The 24992-nt window shown below is 38.1% G+C and overlaps 1 protein-coding gene across 1 annotated transcript; it reads right to left on the bottom strand.

Annotated features, from left to right (window-relative positions):
* Positions 1–23073, bottom strand: TRIB2 (tribbles pseudokinase 2). Its single transcript, XM_075598383.1, has 3 exons — positions 21430–23073; positions 19757–20049; positions 1–2482 (listed from the first exon to the last, which is right to left on the bottom strand). Exons 1-3 carry the CDS (start codon positions 21697–21699, stop codon positions 2014–2016), a joined length of 1032 nt encoding a protein of 343 aa, XP_075454498.1. The 5' UTR covers positions 21700–23073; the 3' UTR covers positions 1–2013.
* Positions 23074–24992: the final 1919 nt, after the last annotated feature.

Below are 24992 nucleotides of genomic sequence, written 5' to 3'. Positions count from 1 at the left end.
TTGTAGTTAAATATGCACAATTTATTGAAGAGATTAGGACAAAAACATTAAACCAAATACATGACATTCAAAGCACCAGAGGCAGTAACACCCCACCATGCATGTTATCACCAGTCGCTCCTCTTAAAAAGGTACTAAGAAAAAAAAAATAATAATTATGGGGACCAGAAAAGTCCTTCTTGACACAGCACCATCTTTTGAGTGTAAAATGATCACTCCTTTTAATTACCAAAATAGAACCAAGATCAGCTGCAGCTTTGTCTTTTTAGCAAAAACCGTGAATCGTCCTTAAAAAATAAAAATTGACCAAAAACTTCCCACCGGGCAGGCAAACAGTGTCCCAAAGTCAAATGCCAAGTAGCTGTACGCACATGCCACATACTATAATTAAGCACAAATTCAAGTAACATTTACATACTTACAGAGTCTACGTGTACCTACCCAAAAACGTGACCACTTCACAAAACAGATACAAGCAGTATAATCCGAACAACTGAGGTACTGGAAATACAAATATTTATGCAGAGATTTTATTTATTTTTGTAGAGGAATAGAGAAGTGGTGTGGGGGGTAGTTTAAAACATAAGCTACCAATGGGGAGAAGAAAGAAAAAAAAAATTGGGAAACATTTTTTTTTTTTTTTTTTTTTTAATTCTAGGGACAGAAGTGCCTGAATACACAAAAATGAGAAAGTTAAACTACAGCATGTAACATGTCATTTTTAAGTCAACCCGTAATAGAATTGAAGTACTGGCTTAATACATCACTACTGTGACATTTCATTGAAAATAAATAAAGAGAATTTCCGACAAAACAAAAAGTGTACATTTTAATGCATGTCTATGTGGTGAGGGGGAAAATAATATGGAGATGTCAGCTTCTAAACAATCCCCCCCACTCAAAAAAACCAAACCAAAAAAAAAACTAAACCACACCTCCCTTACATATGATTTTCTATTAGCTATGTACTGTATGCAACAAAATGAAGACACCCAGTTGGAACCCACTGAGAAATGGCTCTGCAGCTTTTAGAAACCCTTCTGGCTATATGTGCAAGATGGCAATCTGGAGGCCAGTATATCAAACCCTGTTTATTCTTCCAAAGGTAATATTTTTCCTCTTATTAGCATAGCAATAATGCATCTGGAGGGTTGAATTATTGTTGCTTCCTGTAGCAAACTATTTAACAGAAAGTAGAACAGCTTGTTAAACTAGTTTATTTCCCCTGAAGGGAACAAAGCATTAAAATGTCATTTCCCGACAAGGATATTAAGTAGTTTATTATTAGACAAAATAAAAAAGGAGTTGAAATTGCCATCAAAAAGACATGAAATTAACGGTTTTCGCATTGTTTATTTTTGTTTTAGCACCCCCTCGTGTCAGTGCATCCAACTTGTTTGTGTTTTAATTTATGTATCCCCTTTAGTATTAGACATGGGGTGGCCAACTGTTGTCCTCAAGAGTTATCAACAGGTCAGGTTTTAAGGATCTCTCTGCATCAGCACAGGTGGTTCAGTTGTTGACAGCCACCGAATGAGCCACCTGTGCTGAAGCTCTTGACTGGAGTTGGCTACCCTTGTATTAGACATTAGCATTACCAAAAAAAAGTCAAATGATACCGTCCCTGAACAATGGCAGAAGTAAAATATCTAACAGTGCGATGCCAAGATGTGAGAGGCAAAACATTTACATTTCTTGTTAACACGAGTGACACAGTTGCACCAGAATTGGCTAAGTGCAGTCTCCTTGGCTCTGTATGGCGAGAAGCTACAATTGCTCCATGCTGTTTTTTTGTTTTTTTTTCTCCAAATAAAACTAAATTGATAGCAGCCCCAATGCTACAGGTGTGTGGTAGTTCCTTGCAGACTTTCCTTCTCAAAACCAAGGAGCCCAGAGTAGCTTTTATATGCCATCAAGCTAGGACAATACAGATTTTGAATAATACGGTCAGGAAGGACTCCTTCATGTGGCCATGTACAGCTCAAGTACCGAAAAGATAAACTAGTTTTGTGCTCAGTTAAAAAAAGGGTCCATGTCCTCATCCATGTTGACATCAGGCACCAGCTGATCTGAAACTTCCTTAGCACCAAATCCTGAATTCAATGCATTGAAATCTGTTGAAAACCAAGGATGGTCCAGAATTTCTCGAGATGTCAGCCTTTCTGATGGCTCTCGACGAAGTATGCTACGTATGAGGCATTTTGCCTTGGGGGATAGTGTCTCTGGAATGTTAAATTGCCCACGACGTATCTTACTGAACAAGGAACTAGGTTCAATGTCATGAAATGGGTAGCGTCCAACTAACATGGTGTAAAGCATCACACCTAGACTCCATACATCTGCAGCTTTGCCAGAGTAGCTTCCATTTGTGTTCAAGATTTCTGGACTCACGTATGCAGGGCACCCATGCTTGTCAGAAAGAGAGTCATCAGCCCCAGCTAAAACATAAGCATCTTCCAGGCTTTCCAATTTTACTTTAGTCCTGAAACACAAGAAAGACGAATTTAGTTTGATTTAAAAAAAACAAAAAACAAAACAAAATTGAATCGACAAAAACCATCTTCAAAAAGAACTTCAATGGATTAATCCATCATATACCACTTAAGGGAATTTTTGAAAATCATGTATAAATCAGTTGACTTGAATAGTGGGAGCTTACATATGCACATATGTAGTTTTATGTTGCTGGAGTGTACTAGTAGGACACCATTAAAACAGTAATATTTCATACATTATGATCTCGTCTGTGCCACAGACACCCACAAAATCAGGACAGCATATAGTGGTGTGGGTGAACCCCATTAACTCCCTTCTTCAAATGGGTGGCACAGTATCACCACGCTTGCTGGAGCCACAAATACCAATACCTTATTTTTATTAATTAAATAAAAAAGTTTAATTGTTGGCATCAACATAACCCTCAATAGAACAAAATTGGGATTGTTTGAGACTTTGTACAACATTGTTTATGACTAAGTTCATGTTTATATCTGAACATGAAAAGTGAACTATGCTTTTAATAAAGACATGCAACAGCCTTTATCTATACACTTAAGTTAAATTGTAGGCTTCATGAACATCTTGCTAAAGGAATATCCTTAGTGAATAACTATCTGCTGAAAAAAACCCAGTAGGTAATCATTCAATAAAAGAGTTGGTGATGCGAAGAGAACCAAGTCCAGTAAGTCAAAGGCCAGTGAAACCTAATTATTTGGCCACCATCTTATATTTACATTTTAGAATAACTTTTCCTTCAAGGAAAGCTTTAGCCCAATTTGCAACCAAGTATCAAGAAACAGGGATGTTCTTCACTTTGTACACAAACTTATTTGCAGTGAGATCAAAAAGTTTATGTCAATATTCTGAAGTCTAACTTTAGAACCATTAGACAGGTAGTGTGATGAAATATGTTCATTTGATTTTAGTCTAGTGTTGACTGGAATAGCTTATTCCCATACATATTACACGGGCGCCATACTTTGTGTGATTAATGCTAAAAATCAATAATCCAGTCTCCAGTTTTCTAGGCCACTAATATAGCCTTAGATCATAGCTTTGCATTTATTGGATGTTCAGGAAGGGGTTGCCAAGTTAGTACTCTTGAAAGTATCATTACTGTTCCAACAAAATTGCTGGTATTTATTAAAAAAAAAAAAATGTGAAAAATAAACCACACAAGCCAATTAGCTACAATGACAATTTCTTGCACATTTCCTGAGAAGGAAAGCAGGCGTGAATCGGCAAGTCAAGTTACAATATAGTACTTAAATACAGTAGTTGAGGTTGCACTTTGGTCCACACAAATAACTGCACATGAAGGTTAGATCAATTGGTGATATTGTAGATCAAATCAAAATGTTAAATAAAACAATTTAAAAATCAATATTTTAAGTTCAGTATTTGGGGGGGGAGGGGAAGGGGAAGTAATTCAGCTGGTGAATGCTTTCGCATTAGTGGTGAATGAAACCACAGAAGTGCAATCAGAGGCAGCATTGCCACTCAGAAACGGGAAATGTGTCTTTGTATCCCTGGAAACAGGCAGGGAACCCCATGCAAAACAAAAGCACTGATAAAAAAAAAACTCAAAATCGCTGCATTCAGAGCTTTGCCTTTCTGTAGAGCAAAGGTGCTCGACTCCAGTCCTCAAGACCCAACAGTCAGGTAAAGTATATCCCGATAACCTGTGGGGGACTCTGGTGTTGAGCAATACTGCTGTAGAGTAAGAGAGTAAACTGGATCAATTCAATTGATAGAACTATTTCACAGAACACACCAGATTATACACCTATCACCCCATACATTTCCCTTCAGTGACCCACAAGTACTTCTCACTATCCCAGCAAGGGCTGCGGATTGCTTCCACATTAAGGGTGCTTTTTATAGTTTAGAAAAAAAGGCTGCGACTTGCACTGTAGATTGTGTTTCATAATCATTCCCCAATTCTTCAACCAGAATTTTGATAGCAATGCTCCAAAAGTACAGATGTAACAAGCATTAAATCAGTTACAGCAATGCGTTGCGCCAATGCCATATTGAAGATGAGAGTTAGTGCATCATTAAAGACAATGCAAATATGCACAGTCTCCTTAATACACACATTAGTTATTGTAAAAAGGACAACGTTCTGAAGACTAAAATAGAAAATTCTTTAAAAAAAAAAAAAAAAAATTGCCCCCCCCCCCGAATTTCCCTGCCTATTTCTATGGAGACAGAGACGTAGATGTTGACTCTAGGAATGACTGCTGTACTTCTGGGTTGGACCACGCGAGGTCTCTGCAGCTTCTCCTACCTGATTTCCGGTGACGCGTCACCATGGTAACCGGTGTCAAATGACATCACATGTCAAATGACGTCACATGACCCGCGACGTCATTTGACACCGGAGCCGAGGAGGAGCATGATCAGGGAGGTAAGCAGGCTAGGGGGAGGTGCAGTTAAAAACTTTGCCCACCCCTGCCTTATTGTACAAGATATTTTTTTTTATTATTATTAAAAAAAAAAAAAGTTAAATTGGAAAGGATTTACCAAGAGCAACACCCTTCAAACCCCTGCTGCTTATTGTGAATATGGATTTCCAGAAATGGCCAATTCTCTTTCCCCAAAGAAAAGAATGGCAGCGCAGTTAGTCACCGTTCTACTCTCCGAAGTTGCTCCACACGGTGCCTTGCCTAACACTACACCAGGCATTCGAAGAGTGGAGCCGTGACTAACAGCTCTGCCTCGGATGAGGTTGCAAGCAAGTGGTATGCATCTCCTGCAATGGAAGCTTCATGCATACAAGTATGCGTTTTAGATTCTTTAAAGCAGAAATCCAAGCTGCCTTTTTTGTTTCACACTTCCAACCCCCCTCCCCCCCCCCCCCCTCTTAATACATGCATCATTACAATCCACATAATAAGTAATTAGGCAAGTTGCCGATCGATTGGCGAAGATTCTGCTCAGGGGTTCACAGCAGACGAGGACCAAAGATGCAAAGTTCTGTGGGGAAGATCATGTGACAAGGCAGTCATTAGATATAATTGGTGCACTGCTACAGGGGGCAGGGTATAAAAAGGTGTGCCAGAGCCTGTTTCAGAAGAGGAAGGGAATGCAACTTTGTAAATTGTTGCTATAGAAATAAAAATAAAAAAATGTTATATTAGAATACATTAAAAATGTCAGTTGTGGTTTTTTTTTATAATGCTTCAAGTATTTTGTCATAGTACAGAACTGATTTATAAAAAAAACAAACCATTTAGGATATTGCTTGGTCTGCAGCTCTAAAGCAAAGATGCTACCTTAAGATCTTTAAATACAATAGTAATAATAATAATACTACACAGGTTTTATATTGGTGGTGAGGGGAGCAGCTAGCACAAGAACTGCTTTGTTTTCCTTGGAATTGTATGTTGATAGAAAACAGAATAAAATTGCAATAAAAAATATTAAATGTGATAAATGAGAGAAGTAATGCAAATAGAGCTAAACCCATTGCTATTGCATTAAGTGTGATAGAACAGATAGTTCAAACTTAAATGTTTATGCAATCACTGCATTGCCTTTGTCGCATACATTGAGAAATGTGTTGTGGAACCATTGTTCTGTATTGTACACAGCAGTTCTCCCAACTACACAGATACATTCAATATGTAATTAATAATCTAGCGAGTATTCCAAGATACTCTTATTTACCAAGTGAAAGCATGATCAGGTAAATAATGGCATGATTCACTATGAAACCAACAGTGACCAGCTGAAACACTGATTGGGGAGTCTGTAATGGCTGCACAATAGAATAGCAGCAAGTTATTACTTTTAAAAGGAGATTTATTGAATCGTGATGAGTGAAAAATCTGAAACATGCTTCAAAATAGACCACTTAACCTGCAGCATATACCATACAGTACATTTTCTTCATTGTATCGCCAGTCTACAAATCCGAGGCGGCCACAGTATAATTAAACCAGCTACAGAGAAATCAGTCACGTCGAAGGTACATCAATGGATTCAGCGCACACCATGCAGATTACAAGATAGTAAAGTTCATTACATACAGTGACGGACTGCCAACGTTTCGGTCTCCAGGACCAAAATGTTAAGTGTCAAAGAGCATGATTAATTATACTGCATAATCTACGCGTACCATCCAACCCCAAATCTGTTGCAAAAAATATATATATTTTTTATAAAAACAGTTATCATTTGTTCTATTCTTCTTGCCAATGCCATAATGGTGATTCTTACAGTCCTAATTTAGAAGTTAAATTGTTCTGCAGATGGTACACATAAAAGATGCATCTTCCCCGGTTTCACTGAAACTATCAGGGTTTCCAACAGGGGGAACGACCTTCAACCAAGGACTAAAACATTTCTCCAAAATTGAACCTTGAAGAGGGGGAAAAATAAATAAATAAAAATTAATTATGTATAAGATATCTGGCTCAGGTTCAAAATGTAAATTACATTTGGAATTTCTTCCGGATTGGTAATTCCAGGAAATCTCTACCCACCTCAGATCTTTATCTTTAATTTACTGAAAAATCCCAGGTCTGTCTCACTGGATGGAGTGTAATCACTAAAGTAATTTTATATAGCTACCTCTGTGGTCTTGAATTTATTTATTTTTAACCAACTAGGACTTTGCACATCAATCTCCCTCCCCTTTTCATTTAAGACCTCGTTTCATCAATTCTTTCAGCTTCTCTCTCTCCTCCAGCATTCTCGCTTTCTCCTCACACGTCAACTGACACTGTCCGCTTTCTGTCTAAACTTTGTGTGTATATATGACCACGGCTGTCCTATCTTATCATATTGCCTGCAACCTATATCCTAAACTATTATACTGTGTACTGCTATATACTGAGGTTGTCTTAACGCCTCCTTTATAGAGAGAGAGTCTTCCTTTGTTAATATTTGCATTGCACATACTACACACAGGCTACTCATCTTTGCAACTGTGTGCCCCGCCCCCTTTTTCATCTGGGGGAATAAGTGTGTGCTGATGTATACTTACCTACATTATGATGCATATATGTCTTGGAGACATATGGACACATTCCTACTAGGACTTTCTAGTCTGGCATTTTATATAGAGTCTGTGCTTAGACATATAGATTCTCTGAGGGCACCACCAATACATAATGGTAGTTAGTACCCTTGTGTCGATCCTATACCCACCAACTGAGGATTTTAACATTCACTTTGTAAATATTAGTCCAGTGTTCTGTGTATATAGATGTTAATAAAATTTCATTATTTTTTTCTTGGAGTATCTCTGGGAGTTGCGTTACCTTTGGTCACCTTTAAGTAGTATTTGTACTTGGAGACCTTGGAGTCCTGACTCTACCTTATACTGAATGAGTGCAACACGTGGGAACCTTTTTGTGGCCCTTTGGGGACACATGTACATCGCCTAAACGTTATAGCCACCCGACTCTTCATAGGGGCTGACTAAAAAAAAAAAAAAGGGGGGGGGGGGGGGTTTAATATAATAATGCCTCTTCTGTAGTCCCTCGCCTTGCCAATCACGTGATGCGTCCTTCGCATGTGAAAAACTAAATCTCATCATGAGACAGAAGCCTGGCAGCACGTTGCGGCGCTACTGTCGCGATTGGTATGTGCGCTTTCATTGCAATTTATTGTTTTGAAGTTGCGCGGCGCCACACCATTGTGCCCGATTTCTGGTATAATCATGGCCTAAAGCTGCAGACCAAGCAATATACTACATGTGTATTTTTTAATAAAATCAGTTCTGTACCATGAGAAAATACTTGTAGCATTTTATTTTTTTTTTAAAGAACTCTGGATGGCATTAATTATAATGTAACAAGCATTTTTCTTTGTTTCTATAGCAACCAGTCAGATCCCTTCTTGAGCCCAGCCCTCTCTCTAGCAGTGCACCAATTGTACCATGTGACTACCTGGTCACATGATCTGCCCCACAACTTTGCATCTTTGGTCCTCTTCTGCTGCACTGACTGCCATTTAGTGAATCCCCAAGTCGAATCTTCACCGATTGATCACAGGAGAACAGATTAGCAACTTAGCTAATTACTTAGTGTGGATTCTATTGAAGCACATAAAAAGCAAAAATAAAAAATACAAAAAACACAACAGCTTGGACTGCTGCTGTAAGGTTTGGATACTGCTTACCATTTCCGCCCTGATGAAGCGTTAATTTGAATGCAAAACAGAAGCCGGCTGGTGTCTACCTGACCCCTTGTCTAACCTCCAAGGTGTAAAATTTCTTGCACTGAGATTTTTTCCATGGCACTATATAGATCTGTATTTTAAGATTTTGTATACTGCTACAGTTTTTAATTAAGAATTAAGTTAATGTTTGGGAACAGGCGCATCAATCCTTTCTCTGTACTATAATATGGATTTATCGCATAGTTGATGCACGGAAGAGCGAGTTCCCATTAAATATTTGAAAATTAAAATTTTCCATGTGCTCTACTTATTAGTAAACAAAGAAAAACTGGTTTTGCTTTTAAAGTGACTGACATTCAAAAAAATGCACCAATGCCTTGTGCATGTTAATGCAACCTTGACAAATATCTAGCAATCACTGTACTGTAACAATGTCAGAAACTTAAATGCTAACTACTAGCCTGAAAACAGTCTTCCCCAATCCACTACGGGAAAATAATAATAATAAAATATAGGTTATGTGATCTTATACAACATTGGCCATACATTTTTGTCTACAACGAAGCAATGAAGATGGCAACAGAGCTTAAACTGCGCTTTAGGGGGTTGTACAAAGGATTTCTGAAGTCAAATATTTCTATGAAATTAAAAGGGAGGGCACACATGCTTTCTTCATTAGTAAGAAGTGGTTAACCCCAGTCTTTAAAAACAGCAGTGATTGCAAAAACAAACTAGTTGTCCTTGCCATGCCCAACACCTCAAGCAAATGCAGAAGAAGTGACCAAATGGACACATAACACCCAAAATGTACTACAAGTGACACATACACACCACCCCCCCCACCCCAAAAGGACAACTCTAGAGTCTTCAAGAATGAAGTTTGAACACGTTGCTAAATTATTTTAGCATTGCTGCATAAGGGAAAAAAGTATGGAAAGAAAATAGAACGCTTCAATGTACTTAAAATTTTTATTTGTTCACAAAATCTTGTGCAGCAAGTGGATTGGTGCCAAAGCAGGGGTGTGCAGCGCACAGCAGTAATGAGGAGGAGCAGGTCTTGCAGTAAAATAGTCCTTTATTAATAATTCATGGTGTGGGACAACAGCAAACCTTCAACGCGTTTCGTTCAAAGGAACTTTATCAAGAAGTGCTGTGCATATTAAAAACAACAATTTAAATACAGCTGACTGCCTGATTTTCGCGCCAATCGTGACGTCATAATTGCGTTTTAACCAATAAAAATCGTGGTCCTCGCGCATGCGCGCGGCGCCAAACTCTATGGTAAACTCTATGGTTATACTGATCCTCGCGCATGCGCGCGGCGCCAGACACTATGAATAAACTTATTTCCTTATCCATTCCCCGCGCATGCGCGCGGCGCCAGAGTGTCAGGAATCCCACTGCTCATGCCAGCCGTGTATACAGCAGGAGACATACGCCCCTCCGGGCGGGTCTTCGTGCTGAAACACGCCTCTGGCCAATGCGTGGTGATTCCCCCTCCTCCATGGTCCGCGCATGCGCAATGGATTCACGACTTAAATAATTAATTAAATCAATCCCTGTCAGGGAACAGAGGACAGGGGATTGAGGTATGAAACACAAAAAATCAATAAAATAAATGATATTGAATGGGCTGGAAGGCAGTAAGCTATATTATAATAAAATGACATATAGGCAAAAATGTGAGTATATGAGTATACATTCAAGTCATCATAAATACTTTTGTAAACAAAAAATATATGTGATATATTGTAAAAAAACATATAACAAGACAATTTATTATTAAAAGTGTATTAATCCAAAAATATATTAAATGATCAAATCAAATAATAAAACATTTTAAAAACAACAATGTATCTTGTGCCTAATTTAAGCAACAGCAAATTGCATGCCCTGATGGATGAAAATGATGGTCATATGAATTTCTAGTTTTGTTACTCAATGTATTCCTATTGATGGTGGAGTATTATACATATGTATTTTTAGATTAAATATTTTATAGAATGTCCAGGTAGCTCAAGACTTACAACCACCATACTTACAACCACCTTTATAATGGAATCAATACTTTTTTTACTCACGCACAATTATTTTCTTTTTGATCACAAATTTTATTTGCAACTTCGGGGGACGGCAATGGGGACAAGTTTTGCCCCCTCTTATGCCAACCTCTTTATGGGGTGGTGGGAGAATAACTTCATTTTTGGTAGCACAAACTCTTATAGACACAATATAATTTTTTATAAACGTTTCATTGACGAACTTATTTTTATTTGGCACGGGAGCACTGACACTTTATTAGAATTTATAGAATACTTGAATAATAACACTTTTGATATTAAACTCACTATTGATTATCATACTCATCACATTAGCTACCTGGACATTCTATTTTACATTGACATCAACCAAAAAATACAATCGGACATTTATAAGAAACCAAATTCTCGAAATTCATTTCTTAGAGCGGACAGTTGCCACCCCAGATCTGTAATTAAGGGAATACCCAAAGGACAGTACCTCAGACTGAGGCGGAACTGTTCTACTCTTGACAGCTTCGTGACTCAGTCTGATGAACTGACAAACAAATTTATTGAGAGGGGATATGACCGGGAGACCCTCCAAACTACACTACAGGAAGTCAAAGAAATTGAACGAGAAACAGTTATGCCGTCCGTGCCAGAGCAGGGAGGGGAGGCCAACACACTAAAACAATAAGAATAGACAATAAAAAAGACGGAACATGTCCGTTGTTCATCTCACAATATAATAAATCAAGCAGTCAAGTAAATAAAATTGTTAGAAAACATTGGGAATTGTTAAGGATGGATCCCATTCTTAAGGAATACACAGACACGGGTCCCAAATTCGTATATAGACGAGCCAAGACATTAGCAACATTTTTATCCCCAAGTGTAGTATCAACACCAGTTAAGAGTTCAGATCATTTCTTGACCAAAGGATCCTTCAGATGTAATCACTGTAACATGTGTCAATTCATGAAACCGGCACGACATATCTTTTCCCACAGTCCACATAAACGCCACACTATACACAATTTTATTAATTGTAATACCACATTTGTAGTGTATCTCATCAATTGTGGCTGTGGGAAGAGATATGTTGGTAGGACCACAAGGGCACTAAAAATTAGGATGCAAGAACATTGCAGGTTGATACGTAAAAATGACAAGGAACACCCTGTATCAAAACATTTTTCGGAATGTGAACAAGGCGGCATTAGTAACTTCTCATTTGTGGGTATTGAGAAGATAATCAGAAAAGAAAGAGGGGGTAACATTGTAAAAACATTAGACTGTAGAGAATCCTATTGGATATTCACATTAAGAACAAGGTTCCCTGAGGGAATAAATATAGAATGGAACATTAACCATTTCCTTAAATGAATGTAATGGTTTCGGGTAAAACATTATATATACCATACCTTAAATCTATAAATAGATGAGAGAAACATAACTAAGTCCTTTTATTGGGATTCATTTTCATATCCCTACAAAATATTCATTATGACCAAAAATTAGTACACACCTCTATGAATATAATCAAGATTCTATATAGATCACTCTTGTTATTGGTAATAACCATAATCAGTACTTTAGAATCGTCTAGATAGGCTAACTCTGAGTCAGGTCAAGGTGCTCAAATTAAAAATTTAATCTAAAAATACATATGTATAATACTCCACCATCAATAGGAATACATTGAGTAACAAAACTAGAAATTCATATGACCATCATTTTCATCCATCAGGGCATGCAATTTGCTGTTGCTTAAATTAGGCACAAGATACATTGTTGTTTTTAAAATGTTTTATTATTTGATTTGATCATTTAATATATTTTTGGATTAATACACTTTTAATAATAAATTGTCTTGTTATATGTTTTTTTACAATATATCACATATATTTTTTGTTTACAAAAGTATTTATGATGACTTGAATGTATACTCATATACTCACATTTTTGCCTATATGTCATTTTATTATAATATAGCTTACTGCCTTCCAGCCCATTCAATATCATTTATTTTATTGATTTTTTGTGTTTCATACCTCAATCCCCTGTCCTCTGTTCCCTGACAGGGATTGATTTAATTAATTATTTAAGTCGTGAATCCATTGCGCATGCGCGGACCATGGAGGAGGGGGAATCACCACGCATTGGCCAGAGGCGTGTTTCAGCACGAAGACCCGCCCGGAGGGGCGTATGTCTCCTGCTGTATACACGGCTGGCATGAGCAGTGGGATTCCTGACACTCTGGCGCCGCGCGCATGCGCGGGGAATGGATAAGGAAATAAGTTTATTCATAGTGTCTGGCGCCGCGCGCATGCGCGAGGATCAGTATAACCATAGAGTTTACCATAGAGTTTGGCGCCGCGCGCATGCGCGAGGACCACGATTTTTATTGGTTAAAACGCAATTATGACGTCACGATTGGCGCGAAAATCAGGCAGTCAGCTGTATATAAATTGTTGTTTTTAATATGCACAGCACTTCTTGATAAAGTTCCTTTGAACGAAACGCGTTGAAGGTTTGCTGTTGTCCCACACCATGAATTATTAATAAAGGACTATTTTACTGCAAGACCTGCTCCTCCTCATTACTGCTGTGCGCTGCACACCCCTGCTTTGGATCTACACCCTATACGGCTGCACGCTTTGGAAGGGAGACTGGGAAAGAAAGAATATTACAGTGAGTACTAACCTGGGGCTACCTAATGAGGAAAGAGAGGGCTGTCTTTTGGCAACCCAATCTAACCTTCAAGGTACCTTATGCCCATTTAAAGGCACAGTACTAAGAGCAAAACTGTTATTACCCAGCATATACTCCCTTCCTTTAATACAGCCCCAGCACTTTGAGCACCATCATACAACTTACAAGTGGATTGGTGCCAGCCTTCCAACTTGCACAAGCGGTCACCAATAGAAAGCCGTGATGTCATCTCAATGATAATGTAGCGGCTTTTTTCGGCTGTGTGTACTAGCCCTGGCCCCACCAACTCCATTTGCAGACACAGAAAGGCTGTTGAAAAATTGTGCCATTTATGCTTAAAGGAAACCCCTTTGGTGGGTGATACATCAAAGGATGCAATTGCCCAACAAAAGATTGGTAGAGAATTAAAACAAATAATAATAATATAGATCAAAATAAACCTAACAAGAAGAGTTCTAGGTTTAAGTAGATCTAGGTGGCAGAACCACAATCTTTTAAAAAGGCAGTTTGTATGGCTCCAAGCAAGTACACTTCCATGGGATACAATTAGGTTAGACAAGGAAGTAACAGACAAAGCAAAGATAACAAATTATCTAACCATGCTCCAATAATACTATAATTCAGTAAAAAAAAGTGCATTAGAAAAACGTCGCAATAGCCTTCAATATATTGTCTCAACTCACATTTGCTGCTCTATTTGCCAAAAGCTAGAGCGCCTGCTGTGCAGAGACATGAATACAAACAAAACGCTGAGCAATGGTCACATTTACACATTGCTCATTCAGAAATGTGCTGATGGGACAGTATCTATCATATCCTTCATTCCCTGCCAACTGCCTTTTCCCCAACATCGGGCTTGTTTATTCATTACACCAACATGGTAGTTTGGACTGCTTTCTAAGTATGATTACATGTAGGGTCAGAAAAAGTTTAGCTGTTCGGATTTTACGCAACAACATTTTTAACACGGCGTGTTCCTACTCGTGATACTTTAAAAATGGTATCCATTGAATTGAAATGTGTGGAGTTTACATGTTTAAGAAGAGGCTGCCACATTGGCCAAGAATGCAAATGTCATGGTTGACTAAACACATATTTGGCCCATTTTTAAAGTATATATTTTTTTATTTAAAAGCATTTCAAATATAAAGACACTACTGTATACTAGTGTGGCAATTACGAGGATGTACTTTCAGATCTTGTGTTTGGTTATGCAAGTAATCTTCAATTCTGTTGATCATTCCAAGAAACTGTGTATTGCAAGTTTGTTATTTTTTTAAAACAAAAAGGTTTTTAAGCATTAAAAACAGCAATAATTTGGCGGCATTCACAATCAAGAGGGATTTCGACAAGTCTTCTAGTAAAAGCATTGGACTTCAATGGAAAGAGCCTAGGAGGGTCAGATCATTGATTACAAGGAAGTTGGCTAGACGAAGTTGTGATGTCTCCAGGAGAGACACGGTCTCCTCTCCAATGTTAACAAATGAAGCTCACATGAGAACATTCACAGGCCACCCACATGCAGTCAAAGAATCAACTTGGAAAGATGCCTTTATATTAAAAAACAAAAAACTAAACCATGCACACCCAGGTAAGATTGTATAATACCACTACATAATGCAGAAGAACAATAGCTAAAATAATGAATAAAATGGAACAGTTGGTTCAATGTGCACTTGCACTGTCATGTTATGTTATGTAAGCCAGCTTACTATTTTCTAAAGCTGATTAACAATTTCCTCAACCTGTTTGTTCACTATTCATTTTGAGGAAGGTCAAAGGGTTACCAATACCATGAGTAAACCAGCTGACTGCCATAAAATGACAAGAACAGCATTGTTAACAGACAAATGCTTAGTACTTCCTTCCTCGCCAGCTTTGGGTGTTAAGATTGTGTAAAACCAGGCCACAATGTGTTCTACTTTTCAATCACTGCTCTTGCCATTACCCTGTACATAGTCATGTTTTTCACTGTACGGGACTCAAAAACTGCAAGTGACAACTGCACATTGACAAGAGGGGAGAAGGAAGGGGGGGAAAAAAAACGGAAAAAAAACCACTCCTGCTGCTTATTCAAGTGTAATCCTGATCACATACATCACCGAATTGTGATTTCTGTTTGGATAAAATGTTATAAAAATCTTTTTTGTTAGAGAATCCTTTGAATGGACAACCACAAGGTTTTTCTGAAAACTGCACTGCAACTCATACCAGTTAATTGTGACTTTGGAATCGCACCAGCATGCATGTCTAAATCCTGTGCAATTCACCATTGTGATATTCACTTGTCAGCTTTAGGCCTAATTACTCAAAGGATCCAAACATATTACATTATAAAACAAATATTAAAGTAGTATTACATAGCCGAGTGATTTCACTTTGTTGCCACATACTGAACTGCAACTTAAAATGGGATGGGTCAACAAGGCCATGCAAGGACAGCTACAATTTAAAATAATTTAAAATATCACAGGGGAAAAAAAAAAAAAAACCTGCAATATTGCTCACAAACACACAGACCCCAGCAAGCTCATTTTAGGAACGCCTGAAGCATTATGCTTCTGTCGAATATTGTTCAACTGACACTAGGGCATTTCTGGCAGATTAGGACTTTATATGCTCAAGGTTAGGCTAGTGGCAGTACACAAACAATTTAAATCAATGCTTACTTGAAGAGTACCTCCCGATACCGCATTTAAAAAAAATATATATTTTACACAATTGTTCCCGTTCGGGTCCTTTAGCTAGAATACAAATAAGATGATCCACACATTGCATGTGCTCCTCGACTGCTTGACCTTCGTTAACTCAAACAAAAGGTTACAATGACAGGGCAATAGAAGTAAAAAAGGGGAATAGTGTAGCGCTAACAAGCGAGTGAGATTAAAAAAAATATATATAATTAAATGTGAAAACCCAAATATTCACAAATAAGTGATGGGCGGATGCCGGAAATTATATATATATATAAAAATATATATATATAAAACCCAGAATATGTCAGAAGGTGACTGTGCAAAACAAAGAAAATATAATAGGCGCCTGATATTATAGTCCCGTACAGAATAGCCAAGACTATACATATGTATAATACAACTGTTGTATGTTAGTTAAAGACCAGTGTCCTGGTTACTCCAAACAGATTTCGATTTAGATGAACTCCCAATACATGAAATGAGAGAAAAAGACAAAACATAGCATAATAATGTTTGTGTCAGTACTAAAAGTACTGTAAAGAAGCCTTAGATACGTGAAAATAAAAAAGGTAAGAGACAAAATGGGAAGGTACATTTATTAAAAAAGCTAAAGTAAAATATAAAATATAGACAGCAATAAGGATATTGCAATATGAAGGTACAGTACTGGTCCACTGCAGAAAAATTGAGCACTACTTACTAGATGTAGGTAGAATATGCGCAGTGGATATATTAAGAGAATATCCTCTCATATGTGGCAAAATCAGCTCGACAGTCCCCACAGTGTGTCGCGTCTCAGACCAGCTGATGGCAGCGAGTTGTTGTTGTTGTTATAAGGACGGAGCTGGAAGTTGCCTGCGTCTGCGCAGATCTCTCCTGCAGCAACCTGTCGTTCCTACAGGATCTCCTATCTCCAATCTCACGAGAGGGGTTGGAGCTGGATCCAGTATCAGGAAATTCAGCTAGAAGCGGTCTTTGCGTGTCAGCCTCAATGTGCTGAACTGATAGGGCTATGCAGGGCCAAAGACTAACCCTCCGCGTTTCGAGAGTCCACACATTCAGGGGTGGATCCAGCTCCAACACCTCTCGCGAGATCAGAGAGAGGGGAGCCTGTAGGAACGACAGGAGGCTGCAGGAGAGATCTGTGCAGACACAGGCACCTTCCAGCTCAGTCCTCGTCACAACTCGCCACCATCAGCTGGCCTGAGACGCGACACACCGCAGGGACTGTCAAGCTGATTTTGCCACATATGAGAGAGGATATTCTCTTAATATATCCACTGCGCACACCCTACCTACATCTAGTAAGTAGGGCTCCAATTTTTCTGCAGTGGACCAACACTGGACCTTCATATTGTTGTTTATATTGCATATTTTATATTGTTTATTTTAACTTTTTAATAAATGTACCTTCCCCTTTTGTCACCTTACCGACACATCATTCAACAGTTTTATGCTACGTTTTGTCTTTTTCTCCCATCTAAATACGTTTGGAATAGCCAGGATATAGCTCTTCAACCAACATCTAAGGGCAATAGAAGCAGACGTGCGTAAACTAGCAGGTGTAATAGATTGGTTTGACTGGCTGGTGAACACATTGATACGACATTTTTTATAGAGCGATAAATTAAAGAATGTAATTCACATGCATTTCTTCTGCTGTGGTCAGCTTGAGATTCCTTGACATTGCTAATCTATTTTGAAAACCTGCAATGACTAGATAAAGATGTAATTGCATTAGTTCACGTACCAATTAAAATCCATACATTGCCTTTCGTCAAACAAGGGTGGGGAGCCCTCCTCAAATCAAAAACCTAACTTCGTATAAAACATGACATTCGTGTGATAGTATAAACTAAAAATATTTCAATTACAGCAAGACATTAAATCTGGCAGATTAATACTATGAGTTTTAAACAGTAATCTGTCTGTCAACAAGTCTATCTATTATACAGCAAGTACAATACCTAAGAGGTGTTTCCTTAGAGTATGATGTTTCACCTGGCCAGTTACTAGCCAGACTAGAGGCAAAAGGGTCATTTTATAATACTCATCACATTATCATAATAAATACCATAAAGAATGCTATGTTCTGTAAAACTACTACATTATGAAATCCCTCTTTTGCATAAACACTTCAATGCTATGCTTTACAAAACACTAAAGATGGTGTTGAGTTCAAGAAATGTAAAATGATTACAAAAATTACACACATACATACACACACACACACACACACACACACACACACACACACACACACATTTGAAAGAGGAACCACAGTTCAATGCATTCGTACAAATTAACACACCGCTGCAAGGGAATACTTCAAACTTCTTAATGTGTGACCATATTGTGTAGTACTTCCAGCTCTTTCCATTTATTTTATGTGGTGTTTCTAATTCAAATCCAAAAGCTCTCTAATTCAAAGTTTACTAATGCTTTGGGAACAAAGAACAAATGGTTACTGACAAGAATGCAGTTGGGACAATCATGATGTTGGGACTAAAACATCACCATGTAACTAATGATTGCTTTTATTTTCTATTTACTGAGAGCTTTTTTTCCCTACATTACACAATGTTACATCAGAACCTCTGGTTTCAATCCAGTTTGACGAGACGTAAAAATGCAGATATCAATCTGGACTGTTACTCCACTGCATGCGGGTACATTTAAACTTTGCTACACTTGTAAATGCTGGTAATGCACTTATATTAATGTAGTCTCCAATACATTTGTGTATATGAAATACCAAATATGGATTAGTTTACTATGTTGCATTCCACATGACTGCCCTCGTTCTCACTCCGCTGCCTAAACTCCCACTTCATGATGGCCATGATTCAATTAGTGAAACAATATATGCAAGACGCCCAACAGATCTCGTTTTGGAACCCTGCACGCATATTGAAATATATGCAAATGTGAATTGGATTGCTTCCACTAAATAATAATTAAAAAAACAAAAAAAAAAAAACACACACCTTATATTTTAATCTATTAATTCTAAATATATGCATCTAGTAAGAATTTTGGAGAGCACAACTGAATGCAGATTGTACCCTCCAAAAAATGGTGACAATCTATATACAATAGCATCATTGGAGAAGGAGTGGCTCAGTGTGTAAAGGCACTGACTGATCGAGTTCAGATTCCAGCGTCAGCTCCTTGTGACCTTGGGCCAGTCACTTTATCTGGTGCTTCAGGCACCAAAAACAGATTGTACGCTCATTTGGCCAGGGGCTGTGTCTAACAATCCTACGCGCTGTGTACCGCAATTGTGAAGCGCGTTGAATCCCATAGAGAGAAAAGTGCCATTAAATAATTTGTATTATTATAACTCTGTTATAAAATGGCCATTTGCAAAACCATGTGGCCTTCAAGCAGTTCGCATACAAAAAAAAACAAAAACATTCATTTAACAGATTTTACAGTACATTACATGATGTATTGCTTTTACTTTAAGCTCTCTCGGGGCAGGGATTCCCTTTTTTCTATTGTCTGGACTGCTGCGCTTACTGCATTATAAATTCCATGCACTGTATAGTTTTTGTAAAGCGCCAAATACACAGTGGGGGCTACATAAAAGATATACATGCTGTACTTGTTATGCAGACATCACTGCAAATGTAACTTTCATTGTATTTAATGGACACTGAAAACAAGTACCCACATAAAATTCAATCTTACCTTTCTCCATCATTAAAGACAAATTTTCGTAGTTTAAGATCCCTCAGCACTACTCCTCCATCGTGACAATGCGCTACAGCAGATGCTATTTGATAGAATAGCTTGGCTGCTTCTTCTTCCTTAAGCTTTTTGCAGGTACGAACAAAAGAATGCATATCCCCATGGCTCCTTTCAAAGAACACATAGGCTTTAGTCTCTCCAAGAATTATTTCAGCTATTTGGTTAATGTTGCTGTGTATAGGTAGACAAAAACAGGGTGCCAATGACTCCTGATAGCAGCGAATATCAAAAACCTAAAAAACAAAAACAAAAAATATATATATATATATATATATATATATATATATAATTGCAACAAGTTAAAAACACAGATGAAGTCCCACGTGCATCTCAAGCTGTTCAACTAGATCTCAATGTGGAACAAAAATTAATGAACTACCCAGTAACAGAGAACACCTTGTTACAGCTACAATAAGATTTTAGGTTGTGGTATATAAAATAAAATATCTACACCAGAGTAATAAATGGTGGCAACTTATCTAGAAAAAAAGTGCACTATCTCAGAATATAATGTCACTAAAAAAAAGTGCCAATTCTAATACAAAATGTCATTGGTTTAGCTTGATTCTGTCTATTTCATAATGAAATTGGTATTTTGTTAAAAACCAAGCCCCCACGGGCAGCTTAAGAAAGCTGCTTATGCAATGCATGGGTCTGTATTTCAGCAAACTGCTGCTGATTTAAATATACATATATAAAAAAGGGGATGCATTCATAAATGCTATGAAACATGACTCATTCACAACTAGTGATTAGCATTAATCTCGCTCTATAAATACAATTAAAGCTTTACAGAAAGTGTATTTCATTGAAACACTACAGGATTGATTGCCATATTAACAACCACCATTGGGAATTATGGAGCTGTCTACCGTTTGCAATTACATCATTCATGTTTCATTGTTTATGAATGAATGAATGAATGAATGAGAGCACTCTAGATGTTGCATTTGCACAAGATATCCTTTGTTGCTCACTGGACATTTAATATGAATGAAAATGCAATACTTAAAGACAGTCCCCCAAAAAAACAGTGCACACATTTTCATGTACATCCCCCAAATATTGCAATACAAGGGATCAATAGAACATCAGAAGCAAAGTGAGACAACTGATGCATACAATGGCTCGTTTAGTCTGCAGGAAAGCTGCTCCGGAAAGCCACAAGGTATCGCTACAGAAAAGGAGCTGTGTGTTCAAACCTTGAATGCAGTTCGGAAATGCTTTTCACTAGGGAAGGGATCAAAGCGACGTGTCTCGATTTCCACCTTTGTAACTAAACTACAAGCAGCCATCTGCACACCTGCAGCCGCCCGTTTGTGGTTTAAAATTAGCAAGGGTATTCCCCACTCTATTATATGAAAAGCGGATTTGTCTAAACCTTTCTACCGACATGTCATTCAAAATGAAGAGCTCCAATTCATTAAAGGCTACCCCTGCCCGTCCCCCCAAAGCCACTGTAGTGTCTAGTTTTCATTGAAGCATATAAAAAAAAAAAAACAGATGGTAATTAGCAAGAAAGGAAAAGCATGATTCAGCCATAAGTACCAACGTGGTAGATAAAGGAAAATAAGAAAAGATAATACAAATAAAAATAAATAATATGTATATACCTTGCAAAGTAGCTCCTCGCCACTGTGCAGATGCACGGCTCGAAAAACGTGGTCTCCCTCCAGAGGCTCCAACAATAAGTATTTCCCAATGCAGGAAACGCAATGCGACGAGTTGGGGGTCTCTGGGGGGCTTGGGGAGCCGAGGTTCGGGCTGAAGCTCTGGCTGGGCTCGGTAGACCTAATGGACGATAACTCTTCCAAATCCTGGGTTTTATTCCGCGATCTCCCATACCTTGCGATCGTAATGGGGTTCGACCTTTGTATGTTCATGAGTGTGAAAGAGCAAGCAACCCCCCCCCGACTGGGGACAAGGCTTTTGTGCTTCTGTGAGGTTTTTGTCGGTTCAATAAAAATCAATGATCAGTCATATATGTATATGTAGGCAACTAATAATATAATACAAAAATTTAAAAAAAAATGTTAAACGAGGAAAGAACAAAAAAAAAGTGCAGGAGAGAAAAAAAAAATGTTACAGTGGAAGTAGAAATATCGATTGAGACCACCTTCAATGAAAGGAAGCTCTGGCAACGCGATCAGGATTAAGGCAACGGCCGGTTTACTCCCGGATCGCTGGTGCCGGTAACGTGGCTGTGTGCGATCAGAACGTTGGGGCAAGTTAGAAAACAAACAATTCTGTAACGCGGAGACTTCAACGTTCGATCCAGGTACACGCGGCCAGATCTTGTGCAAACGTACTGACTTCCAAAATATAGACAGTTCTATTATATATATACTTTTTTTATTATTTCCTTTTTGTGTGTATCCAAAAATATCAGACTACAAATAAAAAATATATATTCTGCAAAATCCCACTTGATTCAAGATTGTTTTTTTTTTTCTGCTGCATAAACGCTGGATTCTGCGATTTACCTGTAACAATAACAAAGTTGCCTTGGTTTTAACTGTAGATGGCGTCCGTAGCTTTTCTGGAGAAATCAGGCAAATTAAACGGCAGAAAAAAATATATATATTTCTATATTTGAAACTAGGGAGTATTTAACTTACCGCGGATAGTGTTCGCAGAAATGGCCAAGCATTGAACTTGCACCGAATCTAAAAATCAGATGGGTGAACAAAAGGCCGAGGACACAAAATGTGCAAGATTGATATCTGGAGCCTTAATATAAACGCGTATGAAAGTTCAATCAAGGACAAGGAAAGACCAATGATCTAGGATTTCCACGATCTTTTTTGCACGGCCTGTCACCGTATTGCCATAGCATGCAAAAACACGTTCATGTATACTCCACAGAGAAAAAAAAACCCAGATACAATTGAGTAGATCTGCCGCTTCTAAAAAGGGAGCTGGTTGTGTCTGGGATTTTAGATGATTGCCTTGCAAAATATTGGGTTTCCTTTTTCACAACACACCACAAAAAAAAAAAAAAAAAAAAAAAAAACTATATATAGTCAGGAATCTGATTTCGTTGAGGTAGAAGGGAGAGGAAGAAAAAAAAAGAAAAAAAAAAGGGATGGCTGGGGCCGATCCCTTTCAGCAAGACATCATCTTCCACGGTGTTGTACTTACGTGGCTGGGAATCTCTCCCTTTTGCATATGTACCTCTTTACACTGCCTCACTACTCAATGTCAGCAGTGCACAGACACCAACCCTCCGTGCAGAAGCTCCGCTGCGCAGTGGAGCGAATGCACAGAAGACCCTCCCCTTTCTTGTAAAGAGGCGGACGCTGGTTGGATACAGCCCTTGTCTGTCGGCAGCCTGGTTCTCCAACCCTCTGCCTCCTCACAGATTCCATTCTCTGCCTCAGCTCATTCTGGTTTTTTTTTGTGTGCGGCTCCAGTTGCAGAGCAAATAGATCAGTAAAACCTGTATCCCTCCGCAAGGGTACTGTTTATATCCATACAATATGCTTTCTAGGAGCTGACACCTCAACCCCCACTTACATTTTCTTGAACAAAAACAAAGAGCATGTACAATAGGAAACAAACGTGTTATATTCCTTGCAGGAGTCTGATTGAAGCATTTAGTGCTTAGTATATTATGGGTGTCAGCATATCGGGGCAGGGTCTCCCATTGCCTTACATTGCCATTTACTGTACCTGTCTTGCTTATCTCCATTGTTTGTCATTTATTTACCTTGTATTGTAAAGTAAAGCGCTGTGTACATTGTTGGCACTATGTAACAAAAAGTATACATACAAGGATAAACAGTTGTTATGCACAACACTGGTATAAACATTACACGTTTTGTGGACTTGATGCATATATTAATATATACATATTGTACATCTAAGCAAGAGAATTCTAAATATACATACTGCACGTGATACTGTGCATCGCTGGAGAGCAAGAAACAGGTTGACCTTGTGACAGCTCAGTTTTAATACACAAGATTATAATTCCCACAATTTAGGACTGCAATTCTGTTACCTACTAGTTACTATGAATATGACGTTATATTTTTGTTTGGAGCTAATTGTTTATTTAGTTATTACATATTTTACTACGGCTCGGCTCGTGTTATTTTTTATTATTTATTTTGCTGTAGGATAATTCACCAATGCATCTGTTGGATATATATCCCATACTTTAGTGCACAACATAATTACAGTCCATGGATTGTTAATTGGTCTAGTTTATTAGTTGGAATGGCTCTATAACAAATGCTGCCTCTTCCTGTGTGTCTGTTACATGTTGGCATAGGACTGGTTACTAAGTGAGTTTTCTCAATGAAGAAATCATTTTTTTTTATTTTGTCTTGGCAACGTAGTGTCATTCCAGCCTGGATCTCTCAGTATAATTATGGGGGAGGAGTTCCACTGCCTCAGGGCCCAGTTTAATCTGCAAAACCAGCATCATCAAAACTCCCTTGGAAGATTGTGTAATGCATATATAAAATAGTTTTATTGTGTAATACTTCTGTGTTGTCTCAAAATTGCAATGTGTAAGAGATACAATTTATACTATAAAAGGTTTCTGTGTGACTTTAATCTATAACCCCTGTTTGGTTTATGCAGGGGGGTTTAGCAATACTGTATGTATTTTGAACTGTATTATATTAATTTAGTCTTTGTTATATAATTGTTTTCCATAGCGTTTTGCATTGCAAAATGTAATTACTTATATTCACCTGCCACTAACCGTTAGAAAAACAATGAGTGAGCATAAAAGTTTAAATAGTATGCACAGTTGTATTCATTCATGAAAGCCATGGGGCATATAGCAAAAGGGCAAAGTGGGATCCAGGATGCCCTTTACAGACACCCCCCTTTCTGTTGTACTCATTGTATGTAGGTGGTTTTTGTTGCTATGGTCCTTGGCCTGCCTCAGAAGATATCTGAATAGTCAGGTAAAGGCTACATGGGATTGACTAGTAGGTTGATCGGCATCTGAGGTGGGTGATGATTGGTCAAGTTAGGCTAAGTTCAGACAGGCTGCTACACGTTCGTGCGTCCGCGCCTCTGTCTGCTGGGCGATGTGTGATCATGCCCAGCAATTGTGACAAAGTGATAGTGTAAAAATAGGCGCTGAAACACAACTAGTGATCACCAATCTTTAAGTGAATGAATGATTTATAAACTTATAATAAAGTGAGTGAATTTA

Source organism: Ascaphus truei, chromosome 4 (genome assembly GCF_040206685.1).
Source record: "Ascaphus truei isolate aAscTru1 chromosome 4, aAscTru1.hap1, whole genome shotgun sequence".
Lineage (NCBI taxonomy): Eukaryota > Metazoa > Chordata > Amphibia > Anura > Ascaphidae > Ascaphus > Ascaphus truei.
This window is presented reverse-complemented; position numbering and strand designations above follow the sequence as displayed.

Excerpts from the sequence above, each read along its gene's own strand:
- TRIB2 (XM_075598383.1), bottom strand. The coding sequence starts at position 21,699 with ATGAACATACAAAGGTCGAACCCCATTACGATCGCAAGGTATGGGAGA. Across the intron at positions 20,050-21,429 it reads GCGAGGAGCTACTTTGCAAG|GTTTTTGATATTCGCTGCTA; the intron begins GTATATACATAT and ends TTTGTTTTTTAG. Across the intron at positions 2,483-19,756 it reads GTCTTTAATGATGGAGAAAG|GACTAAAGTAAAATTGGAAA; the intron begins GTAAGATTGAAT and ends CTTGTGTTTCAG.